This window comes from Rattus norvegicus, chromosome 19, assembly GCF_036323735.1.
Source record: "Rattus norvegicus strain BN/NHsdMcwi chromosome 19, GRCr8, whole genome shotgun sequence".
Lineage (NCBI taxonomy): Eukaryota > Metazoa > Chordata > Mammalia > Rodentia > Muridae > Rattus > Rattus norvegicus.
The window spans coordinates 52158256-52177729 of NC_086037.1; the positions used below are offsets into that span (position 1 = coordinate 52158256).

General features: G+C 37.4%; 1 protein-coding gene across 14 annotated transcripts in view; it reads left to right on the top strand.

Moving 5' to 3' along the window:
* The window catches only part of Nfat5 (nuclear factor of activated T-cells 5), an 87437-nt gene that overhangs the window by 49274 nt on the left and 18689 nt on the right, over positions 1 to 19474 (top strand). For 13 of the 14 annotated variants that reach the window (XM_008772503.4, XM_003751872.6, XM_063278043.1 and 10 more), the window contains 6 exon segments: positions 5341 to 5533; positions 8004 to 8194; positions 11954 to 12126; positions 13769 to 13903; positions 14024 to 14076; positions 16309 to 16441. In XM_008772503.4, coding sequence (XP_008770725.1) covers positions 5341 to 5533; positions 8004 to 8194; positions 11954 to 12126; positions 13769 to 13903; positions 14024 to 14076; positions 16309 to 16441 — 878 coding nt within the window. 14 annotated transcript variants of the gene reach the window in all.

The window sequence follows — 19474 nt, forward strand, 5'->3', positions numbered from 1 at the left end:
TTTTATCCTTGAAGTACATGAGAAATTTAACTTAAAATAATCAAATTTTACTAGAAAAATAATACAAAAATAGCAGTAGATTATAACAAAGGAATCTTTTATGGGTATGGTTAGGTATAGTAGAAAAAAGATAATCTGTTTTCAAATAACTTAAACTTCAAATGAAGTTATATTTTAAAAATATTTTAAAATACCTTTACCTGCAGAAACAAGGAACAGTATAATGATGCTAGCTAACACCTTAAGTGCTCTCCGGAAGCTGCTCTCTTCTTCCACCAGTTTGTTTCATGGGCCATTCCCTTAGATCTTTCAGAGAATTTTACATTTTATTTTTGTTTTTCATCTTTACTTGATGAAATCAAGAAAACAAAAAAGATGACTCAGTTCTCATTTAGATTCATGTGAACTTTTTTTTCCTACACTGTGCCAGTTTAGGACTTTTAAAAAAATTATTACCCTTTTTTTTTTTCTCCTTCTGATTCTGTTTCTTATTTGAAGGATTACGAAACAGGGTTGTGGCACACATTGAGCTTCCTGTTCATCTGCGCCATTGGCGCGCTAGTCCATGCCAAAAATAGTCTGCTATAGCTTTAGAATTCCTTTACAGTTTTTTTGGTGGTTTTGTGGGGCATCCCCCCTTTTTTTTTCTTTTTTTAGGGGTTTTGGGGTTTTTTTGAGATAGGGTTTCTCTGTATAGCCCTGTCTGTCCTGGAACTTGCTTTGTAGACCAGGCTGGCCTCTCAAACTCAGAGATCCACCTACCTCTGCCTCACAAGTGCTGGGATTAAAAGTGTGCACCTCCACTGCCTGGCTTAGGATTCCTATAGTATTTTAATTGTAATATTTAGTTGCTAGACTTTTGAAAATAAAATTTTCTACAATATATTCAATAAAATTTAACTCACTAGATTTTGAGAATTAGTTTTTGAGGAGGCACTGAGTGTGACTCTTTAGGTGATCCAGGGTCATTTATAATTTCTTCCTGTCACAAAAAGAAATAGTCTGAGAGCTTAGATTGGTGTAATTTGTGATGAAATCTTTGATTTGTTACATTAAAATTCCAACTCAGTATTCCATTTATTATAATAAAGATTAAATGTGTCCTTAAATATTTCTTGTGAACATTTTAAATTAGTAAGTCTATACTCAAAGCTATAATAAAACTCATATTCTTATAGTCGAACCTGAAAATTTGAAAAAAAATTAGCCTACTTTTTTTCTTTATACTTTCATCAAAACTACTTTAGAATGCTATAGTTAAATAATTTAAATGCTTTAAAGTTTCAAAAAGTCTAGATTAAGGTAATTTCCAAAAGAAAACAAGATTCAGCCTTTCCTAATATGTTACAGCTCCACATTCAGGAACGCTAGAAAGGAGTATTTATTCAAAGATAAAATTAAGACTCAGAAATGTTGTAGACACTCCAAGTCACGTAAAGAAGTGTGACTGATAGAATAGATCTGAAAGGTGCATGCATGGCAGTAGATATATGTAGCTGCAGTGAAAAAGGTCTTTTTTTATCAAGTTACAGTAAAAGATATTTTCCTATTTGTACTGAAGTAGTTATTAAAGTTTCCAGTTAAGAACAGTAAAGTTTTGACTTGGGAATAGTCAAACACTGATTTACTGTTGCTGATTAAAGAGATTTCTTGACCTACATCTTTTCTGCTTCTGCTTTTGTATGATAGATATATCTTAGAAATGATTTGAGGTTACCAGGGAAAGTAGAATGACATTGGTCAAGACAAAACTTTCATGAAATAATTCATGAAGCAGAAACTCCATCAAGCAGCAGAAGAAATACCCATCTTCTTAGGTAATGGAAAATTATTTAACAATAGTATATGGAAATGATAAAGAAATTTAAAATTTGAATTCATACGATATATTGAGGGTGGCTCAGTGGTCAAGAGCACTGACTGCTCTTCCAGAGGTCCTGAGTTCAATTCCCAGCAACCACATGGTGGCTCATAACCATCTGTAATGGGATCTGATGCCCTCTTCTGGTGTGTCTGAGGACAACTGCAGTGTAGTTATATATAATAAATAAATCTTTAAAAAAACAAAAACAAAAAAGATACACTGAGGAAAAGATGAAACCAAATGTAAAATACGTGGGCAGCCGACCTCCCTTACACAGCCTCAGCTGCAGCTAACTGCCTCTTTTTTTTTTTTAATGATGAGAAAGGTGCTAGAAACAAGAAATTTTGAAATGTTTTGAGAGATGAGTTTTAAAGTCTTCAATATGATGTGACACAATTTGAAGTTTATATAATGCTAAATATTAAGTGAGCTTGCAATGTGTTGCATATACAAGCAGTTCATTTATCTTCATGGTGCTTGAAGCCTTGATAACTGATGAACGGAAAGATGATTATTTTTACAACTCAAAAGTTAGGGCTTGTTAAGGAACCATCTTTTTTAAAGCCTCTTTGTTTGTCAGTATTGGTGATTATGCCAATCTTAAATTCCTCACTGGTGACCTGGGAACCAGCAGCCCTATTTCCTTTAAAGTTCCAGGTTAAATATGATACCATATGGATAGGAAAGTCATTTTAAGCCTTTCTCTAGTTAAAATTATTTTCTTGACAGAAAACCTGGAGGAATATCTAGTACAAAATACCATGAATGTCATTCTAAGACTTCTAAGTAGAATATGCCATAATACATTGTCTCTGGTAGTTGTCATTTAGATATAAGACTACAGTGACGGAGTCCCTTTCTAACCCAAGGAAGCCCTGGCTTTGATACCCAACCCTGCAAAAATAAATCAGTTAATCCCCATGTAATGAACTGCTATTTTCTTGCTTTTTCTGAGGCTGTTTTACCTTAACAGTTTATCAATTGAATTACTACTTTTCTAAGAATTAGTTGATTTCATTGTTTTACTTGTCTGTAGATATAAATATATATTTTTCCACTTTTACATTTAATCTTAGAGAATAAAGAGATTAGAATATAGTTTCAGAACCAGGTATGGTGGGTGGTAAATTCATGTAAGCCCAGCACTTGGGAAGCTGAGGCTATGGGTTTATGAGAGGGAGATCAGCCTGACCTGTAGTGAGTTCAAGACCAGTTTGAGCTATGTGGTAAGAATCCCCCACCAAAAAAAAAAAAACCCAGCAGGAACATTTTCAATATTTTAGAAATTATTTAATTTCCTGTGGTCTTTTTAGTGTGTGTATATATATCATATATATATATGTGTGTGTAAAATGTATATATGATATATATCATATATATATTATATATGAATATATATATGTATATTAACTCACTCAACAAAATTTTATTCCAAATAAGATACTTGTTTTACAGGAATCATTTTGATTTACTCTCAAAATATTAGGTTGATTAGTATAAATGAAATATAAAAGACTCACCTGATGAAATAAGTTATGTCATTCAAGTTTTCTTAGTACTTCAGTTTCAAATTTTTCATTTTTATTATGCTCAATACATATGAATTATAAGTATCTGGAAAAATACAAGAAAAGAAGTAAATAGCCCATAATCTAGTCACTCGTGTAAACTGCTATTATCGTTACACTATAGTTTCTTTTACATGTGGGAGATATTTATACTCTTTTTTGCTTTGGTAATAAGATGAATACAAACCAGATGGTTATAGAATCTCATGTATAAGAAATTGTACACTCTTCAACCCTAACATTTAAATTTACTCATTATGCTAAAAGAAAAACGTCATTTCCCCCATTATTCTACTTCAGCCTGATACTTTTGTTAATGGATTTAGTGCGCTAGTACCTTTAAAATGACTTACACATACAGGTTACCTCTGACTGAACTATTTGTCACACTTATGTGAATGATGTTTCTTGTCCAAGTAAGGTCTGGTCCTGCCCTTCTTACCATTATAAAAACTCCCTTTCCTCCTTGCTTTCTCATCTGTCCTTCCTGGTTGTCTTCATCAGCAAATATCTCGTATGACCTTGCCCTGTCCATCCCACTGGATTCCCATGTCAGTTATCAGTGCTGTCCTTTCCCCCATCCCCATTCTTCTGCCCCTTTCCTGGGGAGTCATTTCAGCTGAGTGACTACCACCTTCCCTTTGTTCTAATGGTTGAGGCAACAACTTGGGCACAACTGCATTGGTAAATTTTAAGGCCAGGTTTAAAGCTGTCCTTCTGTTTTTAAAATCATAATATTCCTCTGGGGATTTGGTTACCTTGCTGGGAATAAAAAAGCATGATTGGCCCTGGCTTTTCAAGAACATACATGGATAATTTTAAATCTATTTCATGTTACTGGGAGGGATATATTGCTTATTTTTATAAGGTATTTTCATTACATTAGCTACTTTATAGAAGTCCTAAACACTATTTTGGATATTGTATTATAAGCAAAGAAATGCTTAAATTAACATATCTTAGATGTTGCTTAGGTAGGTGGGACAGTGGGAGGATCTGCACCTCAAGGCCATCCTCAGCTATACAGCAGGTTGAAGACAGCCTGGGGTATATGAGACCCTGTCTCTAAGAAACAACAAAACAAAACTTCCACAATTGAAAAAATAAAACCAAATAGAATTACCAGTACTATGGAGCTCAGGTTATAAGATTTTTTTTTTTTACTTTAATCATTTAACCTGTCACAGATAAAAGTAATCTTTTAAAAAAAAAACCACACTCATTATTTACCTTATTTCCCAATAAAAATTGAATCACTGATTTTTTATTATAAATTTCTCATCTTAATTTACCGAGAAAGCAGTCCAAAAGAATATACTACATGTACCTTCACTGTTGAATCTTTAGGTAGTTTCAGCTAATTCCTTTTTGTGCTGATTTGGTTGTTTTTGCTAATTCCTTTTTTTCCTTTGGTTTTGCAAGTCTGATTAAAAAGTAATTGTAATTAGTCTTTTAGTTTTATGTGACTGATATGTGTAACTTTTATACCTTATTTTAACTGAATTGCAGTGAGGAAACAATTATTGCACTGTCTTTTCTCCTGCCACCCAACTGTATTTTTTCTGTTCCCTGTCCAGCTTTCTTTTTCATGGCATGTAGTTACACTTGGTTCAAAGATATTTAAAAGGGCTGGGGATTTAGCTCAGTGGTAGAGCGTTTGCTTAGCAACCGCAAGGCCCTGGGTTCGGTCCCCAGCTCTGAAAAAAAAAAATATATATATATATATATATTTTAAAGGTACTTTGGTTATAAAAGATGTTTCTTCCTCCTCTAGGCTGTGTTCTATTTTATCCATAGACTAAGCAGTTGTTTTCAGTATTATTGCCTTCTGTTTCTTCCTTTATCTAAGATAGCTTTTAGAGAGGACTGTTTTTGATATTTCCTTCATGTTGTGCTTTGGATTCTCAGAACATTGGACAGCCAAAAGGGAACTGGAGTAAAGAAGAGTCCTATGTTGTGTGGACAGTATCCGGTTAAAAGTGAGGGGAAGGAGCTGAAGATAGTGGTACAGCCTGAAACCCAACACCGAGCCCGGTACCTGACAGAGGGCAGCCGAGGCTCCGTAAAAGATAGAACACAGCAAGGCTTTCCTACGGTGAAGGTACTCATTTTATTTAGTAATGTATGAAGACTGGCCCATGAGGGGACTTTGTAGGTGAAGGTTTATCCCCAGAACCTGGTCAATGCTGGGATAAGAGAACTGGCCCTACATGGTTATCCTGACCTCCACAGCAACCACACCATGGCACACACATGCCCCACATACATGTTCTCCATGTATAACCATCAAATACATGTAAAAATAATACTTATCCATGTGATGATTTCCTTCAATTATTTTAAACTCAGGGAAAGCTTCCTAAAATAGAAGGGTAGAATTATTAGCTCAGTATAATAGAAAACAAATGTTAATTGAGCCATAAGTCAAGTGATACTTAGATAACATTTGAATTGTTTCTTTAGCTGGTTGACTTTGTTTTTCTGAGATATGTTTCACTAACCAGGAACTCAATATGTAGTCCACGCCAGCCTTGAATTCATGGCAAGACTCCTGAGTGCTTAAATTATAGATGTGAACTAGCATGCCTGGGTAAATTTTAGTTTGAGAGATTAGAGTATGTTCTGAAAAGAAAAAAATATCTGCAGGTCATTAATTATCTTCCTCCTTTGTTTAATAGTGATAGTAAATTCATCCAAAATGCTTTATTTAAGAAAAAATTTTAAAGTAAATGCAAAAAAACATAGTAGAAATTATTAAGAACTTCACCAGGCATGTTGGCACATGCTTTTAACTCCAGCATTTAGGAGTCAGAGACAGGTAGCTCCAATATAAGTTAGAAGCCAAGCATAGTCTTCATAGAGAGCATAGAGAATTCCAGGTTAGCCAGAACTACACGGTGAGCACTTGTCTCAAAACATAAGAACATGAAAATAAGGTTTATTTTCTTTTGGTTTTTTGAGACAGGGTTTCTCAGTGTTGCCCTGGCTGCCCTGGAACTTACTTGTAGACCAGGCAGGCCTCAAACTCAGAGTCACCTCCCAAGTGCTGGGATTGAAGGTGTGTGTCACTACTGTTCAGCTTGGGAAATAAGATTCTTAAAATTATTAGAATTACCTTTTCAGAACTCTGACTTAAAGTAAAATTTTATCACTTGGTACTTTTATTATAAAGAGTATTATTTGAAAATAGAAAAAATAAGCAAACAAGAACTGCCATTCATTTCATACTTGAATGAAATCATTATTTATTGGGAAATGTGTCTTTGAGCATTTGTCCCCATCTTACCACACTAATCCATCTGCAACCAATCCCTCAAGTCCAGTAAAAGACTCAAGTAACAGGTGAGAGAGAAATTCAAGTTTTGTTTTACATATATTTAGCTGGATATTTTTATAGTTTAGTCAATATTTTTAATCTGATTACCTGCCTTTAAGCTCTGCTTGGTTTAAGTACTTAAACATTAACCTATATTATTGATTGATTGCCTGACTATGATAGGGAATGAAATGACTGCCCTCAACAGTTCATTTGTTCATTCACTCAGCAGACACTTGGTCCCCTTTAAGTGCTGGTACTGCCAACTAGTTCTGTAGTAACTACATTTCCATTAAAACTTTACATGTTCTCTGCTAAACTATTACATAATCCATTTGTAGAAGGAGGCCACAATGGATATACACTTTCTTATTTCTTTAATTATTTGCCTGATTACCATAATTACTGCACAAATATGCTAATATAATGGGATAGAAAAGATGTGATTTTTTTGTAATTTTTTTCTTGCATCCTTTGTCAACAACTGAATCTGCATTTATTGTAAGATATATATCAAGAATCAAAATTAAAAACATTTTCTATTATAAATATTATTCTGAATATGAACTGTCATTTATTTATGAGAGTTTAGTTGGAGGTCCATAATGATCACATATCTTACTTTAAGCAAGCACTTCTGACCATAGATGATGTTCTGGCCCTGGATTAATGATCCAGTCTTTGAACTCCATTTTCCCATCATCGGTATGGCTGCATACTTTTCCCTCAAACTGCTTAAGTTGTAAATTGTATCATATATTCTCGTTGATGCTGAAGATGTCGCCATTAACAATCCAGTGGTGGTAGCAGACCCTGAGTAATCTGTATACTGTCTGGGCAATCGTGTGTCTATTCCCATTCCTTAAACAAACAGGTTATGTGACAGTTTAGCATTAGAACATCTAAATTAATTAAAATGTAGTTATTTAGAACTAATACAGTAGTTTTCTATAAAGTTTTTCTTTAATTTTTGTTGTAAGCCTAGCCTTTAACTAAGCCATCTCTGCAGTGCTCCCCAAGCCCCCACTCCTTTTTCATTTCTTAGGGTTGGTTGTTTGCTTGCTGGCTTGTTTTTTGAGACAGGACCATATTGTCCTGGAACTCACAGATCTACCCGTCTCTGCTGTGGTTAGGGGTGCATGCCACGCACCTGACTTGTTTTTCTTCATACAAAAGTGTTTGGCCTAGGTGTGTGGCGTGGGTAGAGTACTGGCCTGGCTGACTAGTGTCTATGGTGCGTGTCATCTGTTTCCAGCTGGAAGGTCATAATGAGCCAGTGGTGTTGCAGGTGTTTGTGGGCAATGACTCTGGTCGAGTAAAGCCACACGGATTCTATCAGGCCTGCAGAGTGACCGGGCGAAACACAACTCCGTGCAAAGAAGTGGACATCGAAGGCACCACTGTGATAGAGGTTGGCCTCGACCCTAGCAGCAACATGACGCTGGCGTAAGTGCTTAGTAACCTATCCCTTCTTGTTTATTTAAGATGTATGTACTGTGTATACAGCGTTCTGCCTGCATACATGCCTGCAGACCAGAAGAGGGCACCAGATCTCAGGACCTCTGGAAGAACAACCAGCCTCTCAATCACTGAGCCATCTCTCCACTCCACCCCACCCCCTTTTTGAGACAGTATTTTATCTGTTACTCTGACCAGCCTAGGGCCCTCTGTGTAGACCAGGCTGGCCTCCAATTCACAGAGCCCTGCCACCTGAATGCTAGAGTTAAAGATGTGGGCCACTGTGCCTGGCAACATTTTATATTTCATTTATTTATATTTATTTATTTGTTTGAGTTTTTGTTGTTTTGGGGGGGGTTGTTTGCTTATTTGTTTCATTTTGGGTTTTGTTTTTGTTTTTTATAGATAGGCTCTTTCTACATTGCCCTGGCTGTCCTGGAACTACTGTGTAGACCACTGGACCACACTCTGCCTTTCTGAGTCCTGGAATTTAAGATGTGCATCACCACACCTGACTCTTGGCAAATTTTAAAATAGATTTATTTTACTTATGTGTATGTGGGTATCCTATGTGAGTTTCTGTGTATTATGTGTGTGCAATTGCCCTTAGAGAAAAGAGGAAGATATTTGGTCTCCTGGAACTAGAACCAAGCTATATAGCTGCTAGGAACCCAACCAAGCAGCAAGTGCTCTTAGCCTCTGAACTTTATTATATTATACATTTATGATAATCATGAAAATATTTCTAGTTCTAGAAAATAGAAATTTTTGAGAGCTGTGTGTGTGTGTGTGCGTGCGTGCGTGTGTGCATATGGTAATTTTGTTTTGTTTTGGAGACAGGGTTTCTCTGTATAGTCCTAGCTGTCCTGTAACTCACTCTGTAGACCAGGCTAGCCTCAAATTTATAAAGATGCACCTGCCCCTGCCTTCTGAGTGCTGGGATTAACGGTGTGCACCACCACTATTTTTTTTGAGGGCCTTATTAAATGTTTTAAATAGAACATCTTTTATAAAGGTTCCTACAGGACGATAGAGGTGGCTCAGCTATTAAGGGCTAGAATCACTCCAAAACGTCAAAAGGTGTTCTTCCAGAATGGTGATGGACTAAGTTGTATTCATGATTTGCTTTCCTAAAGAATTGCCAAGGGGCTGGAGAGACGGCTAGTGGTTAAGAACACTGACTACTCTTCCAGAGGTCCTGAGTTCAAATCCCAGCAGCCACATGGTGGCTCACAACCATCTGTAATGGGATCTGATGCCCTCTTCTGGTGTGTCTGAGGACAGCTATATATAGTGTACTTATATATAATAAATAAATAAATCTAATAAATAAATAAATAATTCCCAAGGCAGGGAAATGAAGGCCAAAGAAAATGCTGGCTTTTTGGAAGCTAACATCAAGACTGACTTATTGAAATTTTTAATATAGTACTAAAAATAAAAATTACATAGTTGAGGACCTGGGGTATAGCTTAGTTGGGATAGTACTTGTCTAGGATGAGTAAAGCCCTAGGTTGGACCCCAATACTATATGACCTATGTATGATGGTGCATGTCTATAGCCCAAGCACCCTGAGGTGGAGACAAGAGAGCCAGAAGTTAAAGGTTATACTTGACTATATAATAAGTTTGGGACCCTGTTTCTAAAAGAAAACAGAAAAAATATACCCTTCAAAATTTGACCTGAGGTTAGACAGATGGCTCAGAGAGTAAAGGCACCTGCCACCAAGCCTGATGACCTGGTTTTGATACTAGGACCCGAATGGTAGGAGAGTACTGAGTCACAAAAGGTTTTCTTCTGAGCCCCACACATACCTTGCTCTACATGCCCCCAACAATGGATGAATAAACGATGTTTTAAAAATTCTACAAATAATAGCCATTATATTTGTTTGTTTGTTTGTTTGTTTGTTTGTTTTGAAACAGGCTTTCAAGGAAGGAAGGAAGGAAGAAAAAAAGAAAGAAAGAAGACACATAGACAGACAGACAGACAGGGTCTCTCTCTGTAGTTCTGGCTACCCTGGGTTTCTCTGTGTAGACTGCAGCCTTGAACTCACAGAGATCTTTCTGGCTCTACCTTCTGAGTGTTAGGATTAAAGGTGGTATGCACTGTCATAACCAGCAAACTACCATTTTAATGTTTATCTTTCCAGGTTTTTGTTTGGTTTTGTTTTTGACAAATTGAGATGTTAATTATTTTGTAATCTGCTTTTTAGTTAATTTAGGAATGTTTTACAAGTTCATTAGCTGTTAATACTTTTTAATACCTATATAATATTCTAATGCAGGAGCTAGTTGTTAATTTAAAAAAAATAAAGCATAACCCATTCTGGTTTTTTTTAAAACATTTTGCTATATGTATATAGAAGTTTTGCCTGTATGTCTGTGCACCTCTTGCATGCCTGGTGCCCACAGAGGTTAGAAGAGGGCATCACATCCTCTGGAAGTAGAGTTATAGACAGTTGTGAGCATTCATGCAGGTGCTAGAAACCGAGCCAAGGCCCTCTGTAAGAGCAACCAGTGCTCTTAACTGCTGAGCCATCTCTCCACCCCTTCATTCTTATTTAATACCTGAATTAGCTGCATGAAGAAAGTCTTTTTTTTTTTTTTAAGCACCAGAATACAGAACAGGGGCTAGAGAGATAGTGTACAGTTAAGAGCGCTGTGACTCTCCCAGAAGACAAAGGTTTTAGGTCCCAGCATCTACATGGCAGCTTACAGTTGGCTTTAACTCTAGTTCCAAGAGATTTGATGCCCTTCTCTAGGTCCAGGGACACCAGATACACATGTGGTGCACCGACACACGTGCAAGCAAATATACACGTAAAATTAATCAATCAACTAGTTAATTAATATATGATAAATACATATAGTATGTCCTTTTTTTTTTTTTCAAGACAGTCTTACTATGTAACTGGGGTGTCCTGGAACTCACTATCTTGACCAGGTTAGCCTCAAAATTCAGATCCTCATGCCTTTGCTTCCTGAGTGCTAGGATTAAAGGCATGCAACACCATGCCTATCAAAAATAAATATATGTTTGGTTTTTTTTGGTTCTTTTTTCGGAGCTGGGGACCGAACCCAGGGCCTTGCGCTTCCTAGGTAAGCGCTCTACCACTGAGCTAAATCCCCAGCCCCAATAAATATTTTTTAAAAGCACAGAATAAGTCTTATTCTTATATTTATATCATAGGCCATTACTGTGTTCATATTTTAAAAATAATTTTGTTTACTGATTTTTTTGTATCCTAAACAGAAAATTAACAAGATTAGGGGCTTTGAATATTTAAAATTTATCCTTTGGTAATTTGGGAGTTTGGAACCTTAAGACTATTACATATTTAAAGAATTAATAAGAACCAGCCTTTTTTTTTTTTTTTTTTTTTTTTGTGAGACAGGATTTCTGTGTGTAACAGCCCTGACTATCCTGGAACTTACTGGTAGACTTGAACTCACAGAGATCAACCTGCCTCTGCCTCCTGAGTGCTGAGATTAAAGGTGTGCACCACCAATGTCTGGCCAAGAGTCAGCCTTTTTAAAAAAGAAATTTGTCATAAAATGTTGACTATTGCCAGGTGATGGCCTTTAATCCCAGTACTCAGGAAGCAGAGGCAGGTGGATCTCTTGAAGCCAGCATGGTGTACAGAACAAGTTCCAGAACAAGACCATACAATCCCTGTTTCGGGGCAGAAATCATTATTCTACTGTTTGTACAACAGTATCACTGGTATATTTTTTCTGTTTTAGAGTGGACTGTGTAGGAATACTGAAGCTGAGAAATGCTGATGTTGAGGCCAGAATTGGAATTGCTGGTTCTAAGAAAAAGAGCACTCGTGCCAGATTGGTTTTTCGAGTTAATATCACGAGGAAAGATGGCTCTACTCTGACATTGCAGACACCTTCTTCCCCAATTTTATGCAGTAAGTAAGAAAATATGAAGATGCTAGATATATGAAGAGTTAAGTTTATCATGTCAATTTTTCAGATATCTGTAAAGTTTAATGTTATACTTCGGGTTACATGGTCATGTTTAAGTTGAAGTATTTTAAAAGCTGCACGAAGGCAGCACGAGTGGCAAGCACTTATGCTCCTAGCCACTTGGAATGCTAAGACATGGAGATAATGTGAACCCAGGCATCAAAGTCTAGGCTGGGGAAAAGAGCAAATCTCGGTCTCTTTGACCAAAAATAAAGTTGTAGTAAGCTGGGGGTGCTGGCACAAACTATACTTGTAGAGACTAGGAGTAGAAATAAGAAAACTGCCATGAGTGTAGGCCAGCCTACTCTGAAAGACAAAATCTGTCTCAGAAAAAACTAACAAAAATTAGTTGTGTTATTTTTTAGGCAAAACTAAAAGTGATCTTGGGAGGTAGAGGCAAAAGGATCAGGAGTGCACTTTATCCTTAGCTACATGGTGAGGTTAAGGACAGCCTGGGCTACTGGAAATCTATCTCAGAATATAAAGATATTAAAATACATTGGAAAGATATTAGCTATTTATAGTTTCCTATTATCATACACTGATTTTAAAAGTAATTTGAGGGCTGGAGAGATGTCTCATAGGTTAAGAACACTGGTTGATCTTCTAGAGGACCTAAATTTGATTCCTAGCACCCACAGGGCAGCTTACAACTGTCTGTAATTCCAGTTCTGGGGAATCTGATGCCCTATGCCATCTCCATGGTCACTGCAAACATGTAGTACACAGATACACATTCAAGCAAAACACATACAATTAAATTTTAAAAACATTTAAGTAATTTGAGGGCTGTCGAGATGACTCACAAAATTAAAGCACTCTTTGCCAAACCTGATGATCTGAGTTGGATCCTTGGAACCCACGTGGCAGAGGGAACTGACTCCCACAGGCGTAATGCACATATACTGAATAAATAAACCTTAATGCAATTTTAAAAATACTTTATGTAGTTTGACCTGGAAATTGTAACACTTAACGTGGCCTGGATTGGTTTCCAAGCAGTGTCCCCAAATAAGTCATTTAAATAGAATGCCAGAAGTGAGTTGCCAAGCTCTAGGGTTTCCAAGCATCTTTACCAAATTGGAACACTAAAGTAAAACGAGGAGAAACTTTGTAAAGAATGGCATGTCACATTTCTTGTTAAAGTTGTGGTTGTACAGCACAATGCGTGTGAACTGCTGTGTGGGTGCTGGGAATTAAACCTGACAATTTGAGTTTTATACTCTGGACCCACATAGTGGAAGAGAAGAACTGACTCCCACAGTTTGTTCTGTGACCACCCACTGTGGTGTGTGTACATACCCACATACTCACAGAGAGAGGTGATCTAAAATAAATAAAATTGGGTGATAAAACAAAAATTAATGGGGCTGGGGATTTAGCTCAGTGGTAGAGCGCTTACCTAGGAAGCGCTAGGCCCTGGGTTCGGTCCCCAGCTCCGAAAAAAAGAACCAAAAAAAAAAAAAAATTAATGATCTACAAAAACAACTCATAAAAGTGGACTCATGATTACAAGTTGTTTTCAGAGAAGAATTAAGGGGTTGGTGGCTCTTCTATGGAAAACTTACATGTGTATATCCACAGCTCAGCCAGCAGGAGTTCCTGAGATCTTAAAGAAAAGCTTGCATAGCTGTTCAGTGAAAGGAGAGGAAGAAGTGTTTTTAATTGGGAAGAACTTTCTGAAAGGAACTAAAGTTATTTTCCAGGAAAATGTTTCTGGTAAGTAGGCATATAAGTGGTAGGGAGTGTTCCATGTTTTATTTGTTATAAAAATAGAGTCATAACTACAAAATGAAAAAGTTAAAAAAATGTATAAGTCACTGTTTTTATTTCCATCAGATGAAAACTCTTGGAAATCAGAAGCTGAAATTGACATGGAATTGTTCCATCAGGTACAATTTAAACTTTTTAATAATTTTGTTGTTTATTCAGCAATTAATTCATTTTTGTTCAGATAACTTAGCTCAATTATTTGAGATTCCTTCCAGTCCTGAGACTTTATTTATTTCTTCAAATAATGCATGAGAGCAGTCATGACCTCTAGAGCACTGTTGTCAGTCAGACCCCAGTACCAAGCTTGTGAAGATGCCCATCGAAGGCTGCCAGCTTACTCCACTCTCGCTGAGTGGGGAAGGACTCTGATCTCAACTCTGTTCTTTTGGGGTCCTTAAGCAACCTGTAGTTTTAATTTACTTCTTACGTACCTGTTTTCACTACCAATTGAAGCCTTCATAGAATACTTTCGTGTGCTGTGAACGTGCTTTAATCTCTCTTTATTTTAGTCTTCTCTTCCCCTTATCGTCCTTTCCATATCCCCTTCCTTCCCTTATATCCATTTGTCTAGTCTTCTGAGGAAGAGGATGTTACCTACCCCATGTCCTTTCTTTTCTTTTGATGTAAGGTCTGATGTAGTCTAGGCTGGTTGCAAACTTGCTATACAGCCAAGGATGACCGTGAATTTCTGCCTCTGCTTCCCAAGTGCTGGGATCACAAACATGTATCATTAACCTGGTTTCTACAGTACTGAGGATTAAACCCAGGGATTCATGCATGCTAACCAAGCACACTACCAATTGAACTGTGTCCATCTTTAGTCCAATAATGAAATAATAATTAAACAATTAAATTTATAATGTTATACTTATAAATAATATATTTAAAAGATAATGATGAATAATTAAATAGTAAAAAAGTTTAAATTTACTATTATATATTATGTGTATGTGTAGGCATACATGACATGTAATATGTAAATCATGACAGATTTATGAACTCTTGACTCTGTTCTTCACCATGTGATCCAGGTATCAAATTCAAGTCATCAGGTTTATGTGACAAGTGCAATGCTAGATTGTCCTTAGAGGGTTGGATTTGTTTGTTTACTGTATAGGGTATAGATGGGTGTGGTGTATGTGTGCAGTGGCAGTCAGAGGACAACTCTGTGTAGTCAGTTCTCCTTCCACCTTTGTATAGGTTCCAGGATCACATTAAATCATCAGGCTTTTTCAGCAAGCATTTTTACCTAGTGAGCCATCTCAGCCCAGACTTGGACATTTTGTTTGCAAATGAATTTATAAACAAACTAAATCATAGCATGATAGGTCATTGGTTCTGTGGTTTTGTTCATATTTAAATTTTATTTTTTTCAAAGAGAGAGGAATGAGTTAAGTGCATTTTGAGAACTGACCTAGAGCTCATAATAAATGGAAAACAGAAGTGAAATATTACAGAGAAGAAAAGGTGTTGGAATAAACAAAACTTTGGAGTTGGGTATGGTGGCGCGCGCGCACACACACACACACACACACACACACACACACACACACACACACACACACACACACCTACCTGTAAAATCCAGCATTTAGAGGTTGAAGCAGGAGTAAGCCTTTGAGGCCCAGTTGGTAAGAATTCACAGATGACATCTGAGTACATTTGTGTATGATACTATTATCTTGACAGATTGTGGGATAGACATCCTAGATCTTTGTGGAGCTTCTGTTTTTGTTGTTCAAGAGAGAGAAAAAAGCAGTCAGTAATTTCAAGTGGTTAAAAAGTTCTGTTATGAAAATAAATGTGACCAGTTGAAGAATAGTACTTTAAAAGAGTGGACAGGGAATGGAAGACTTCTGAGAAGGTGGCATTTATTTATGAGAGCTGGGCACAGGTAAGGAACTTGCCATCTGAGAGGATGAGAATACTATAGCTGGACAGAACAAGCCTGAGATAAAGCTGAGGTTAGTAATTAAAAGGACCACGGTGAGAGTGGGAATGGATGAGGTGGGCTCAGCAGGAACCTTGTGCACTGTTGTGAGCATTGGGGCTTTACCATGAACGACAGGCATGCTGAGATGAATGGCATGCATGTGTCAACCTGAGCTTTAAAGCGTCCTTTTCTGTTTGGTGTAGTGACCCACACCTCGTCCCGGCCTGAGAGTACACATGAAGCAGGAAGAGCTGGAGATTGAGGCAGGTCTGAGCTCCAGAGCAAGACTGACTCAAAAAATCCAATGCATTGTTTTCTAATCAAACTTCTAAATTATACACATAACAGGAAATTTACTTAAATTTTTTTGGCTTAAATATTGACTTCCTTTCTGATTCTTACACTTTTCCTTGATTAGAACCATCTTATTGTGAAAGTTCCTCCATATCATGACCAACATATAACTTTGCCTGTATCAGTGGGAATATATGTTGTGACCAATGCTGGAAGATCTCATGATGTTCAGCCATTTACTTACACTCCAGATCCAGGTATGTCAAAATGCACAATTCTGAACTAAAGTGAGTAATTAAATTCTATTTCTTTGAAAAAATTTGAAGTCTAGACAGCCAAAACATAAATTCCTATTAATTTGGAGATGAGTAATACTTTATAAAAAGACAGCTACCAAATACTACTGTTACTCTGAGAATCATTTCCACTTGTTCTCTCATAAGAGAGCTGTGAGTGCTTAAGCTCTGATGCGCCAGAGTTAGCCCAGGTCACTCTCTAGTGATTATCACTGTTACTGAGTGCCTTTTAAATGCGGGAAGGTGAAACTCAAAACTGGAAAACTGCTAAAGTTTGGCTGGTTTGTGGGGCTGTCCTCCAACCCCCTGTCATCATGTTGGGATTGATTCCAGGGCTTTGTGTATGCTAGCCACATGCTTGACCACTGACTGTATACCTCTGGTCCCAGTAGACATTGTGAAACAGGTAAAAAAGAGGAAGTTGCAGTGATAAATGATAACATAATTGCAGTAATAAATGATAACATAAAACTATCAGACTGATGATAAATTTTTGGTGCCCCCCCTTTGTTTGTTTGTTTGTTTGTTTTTTGAGACAAGGTTTCTCTGTATAGCCATAGCTGTCCTGGAACTTGCTCTTTAGACCAGGCTAGCCTCAAACTCAGATCTGATTGCCTCTGCCCCCTTAGTGCCGGGATTAAAGATGTGTGCCACCATTGCCCAGAAATGATAAATGTTTTAAATATAATTTTAAGCATTTAGTGATTTAGAAATACACCCCAAAAGCAACTGAAATGTTTAAAGTTTATTTATTTAGGCAAAATGTGACTGCTAAGTTACTTGCCTATTTTGTTTAGTTACTTGCAGAATTAACAAAGCTCTGACAAAATGGGAAGACCGCTTTGGAAATGAACATTGTTGGCTTGTTGCATTGCCAGGAGGCTCAGTCTCTGCTGTAGCTGTTATTGGTTCAGTTTGTCTAACGTGAGGACTAGTTCAGAATTAGCAGTTCTACTTCTGCAGTTTATTGATAATGTGATTCCCACATACTTCAGAACCCAGTGAAACAGAAGGTGAGGAAAAGTGATTAAGAAAGAAAGCTCCTGCACAAAAAAAAAAAAAAGGGCAGAACTGAGGAGATAGCTCAGGCTGGAAAGTGCTTGCCTCACAAGGATTGATTGATTCCCAGAATCCACATAAAAAGCCAGACATACTCTTGTGAGCCCAGTTCTGGGGAGGCAGTGACAAGTAGGTCATTAGCACTTTCTGTCCTGGGTGTGGAGTCCCCTGGAATTGGAGTTCTAGACAATAGGTTGGGAGTGGCCATGTAGATGGTGGGAACTGAATGTGAGTACTTTGTGAGAGCAGGAAATGCTCTTAATAAGTCGTCTCTCCAGCCCCGAACTTTGTCTTTTTATTCAATTAGAAATAACCATCTCAATACTGTTAGGAGAAATAATGCATTAAAAGTAAACCAGCTCAAATCCATCTTGGATATGTTTATGAATGCAAAGTAAATAAGTTGAGGACCATGGCTTGCTCACTCCCACACTAATAATTTTTTTTAATTTTTATTTATTTATTTTGTATATGAGTACACTGTCGCTGTCCTCAGACACACCAGAAGAGGGCATGGGATCCCATTACAGATGGTTGTGAGCCATCATGTGGTTGCTGGGAATTGAACTCAGGACCTCTGGAAGAGCAGTCAGTGCTCTTAACCGCTGAGCCATCTCTCCAGCCCTAATAATTTTTTTTTAATGCTTAAAACACTGAAAGCCAGGCTGAGTGATTCCAGTTTGTCACCTCAGCAGTCAAGAGCCTGATATATTAAGGTTACCAGATTGAGGACATCCTGGGCCACTTCATAACAAAACAAACAAGCCTTGACAAATAAAAATTAGAATGTGTTTTAGATAAATGTAACAGGCTAGATTCAGCAAAATTGCTCAGTGTGGTTAAGACACAGCAGCCTGAGTTCAGTTCCTGAATCCCATGTGGTAGAAGAGAACCAATTTGACCCCCACATATGTGCTGTTGTACTTGTGTATGCATGCACATAAACAATAAGTAAATGTAATCTTATGACCAAAATGCAAGTTGGAGAGAAAAGGACTTATTTGGCTTACACTTCCACATTGCTGTTCATCATCAAAGGAAGTCAGGACAGGAACTCACACAGGGCAGGAACCTGGAGGCAGGAGCTGATGCAGAGGCCATGGAGGAATGAATGCTGCTTGCTGGCTCACTTCCTCTGGCTTGCTCAGCCTGCTCTCTTATAGAACTCAGGACAACCAGTTGGGCTGAACCCTCTCCCATCAATCATAATTAAGAAAATGCCTTACATCTGGATCTTACGGAGGCATCTTCTCGATTGAGGTTTCTTTCTTTTAGATAACTCTAATTTTGTGTCAAGTTGACATAAGACTAGCCAGCTCAGTGGTTAAGAGCACTTGTTGTTCCTGCAGAAAACCCAGGTTCAATTCCCCACACACACATTGTGGTTCACACAAATACAGTGGTAATCACAGCACTGGGGAAATGGAGGCAGGAAGATCTCTGAGGCTTACTAGCCAGCCAGGTTGACTAAATCTATGACCTTCTGGTTGCACCTGGTCACAGCATTCTCAACATTCCTAACGCTGCAACCCTCTAATACACTTCCTCAAGTTGTGGTGACCCCAAACTATAAAATTATTTTGCTGCTAGTTCTTAACTGTAATTTTGCTACTGTTATGAATCATAATGTAAATATCTACATTATGTAATCATAATGTAAATAAATATACAGAATATTTTATTATGACCCCTGTGGAGGTCCCTACCCATAGACTGAGAGCCACCAGGCTTAGGAAACCTTGTCTCAAAAAAACAAGGTGGAGGGGAATCCATGAAATTTAAAATATGACAATAATAAAGCAATGGCCATTTGAAGCAGAACCTATTCATTTGCAGTTTAACATTATTATTTAGAAATGACCTCTGTTCTTCAGCTCCTTAAGTCAAGAGCTGTTATGGAAGATTTACTCAATATGACTAGGTTATATTATATTA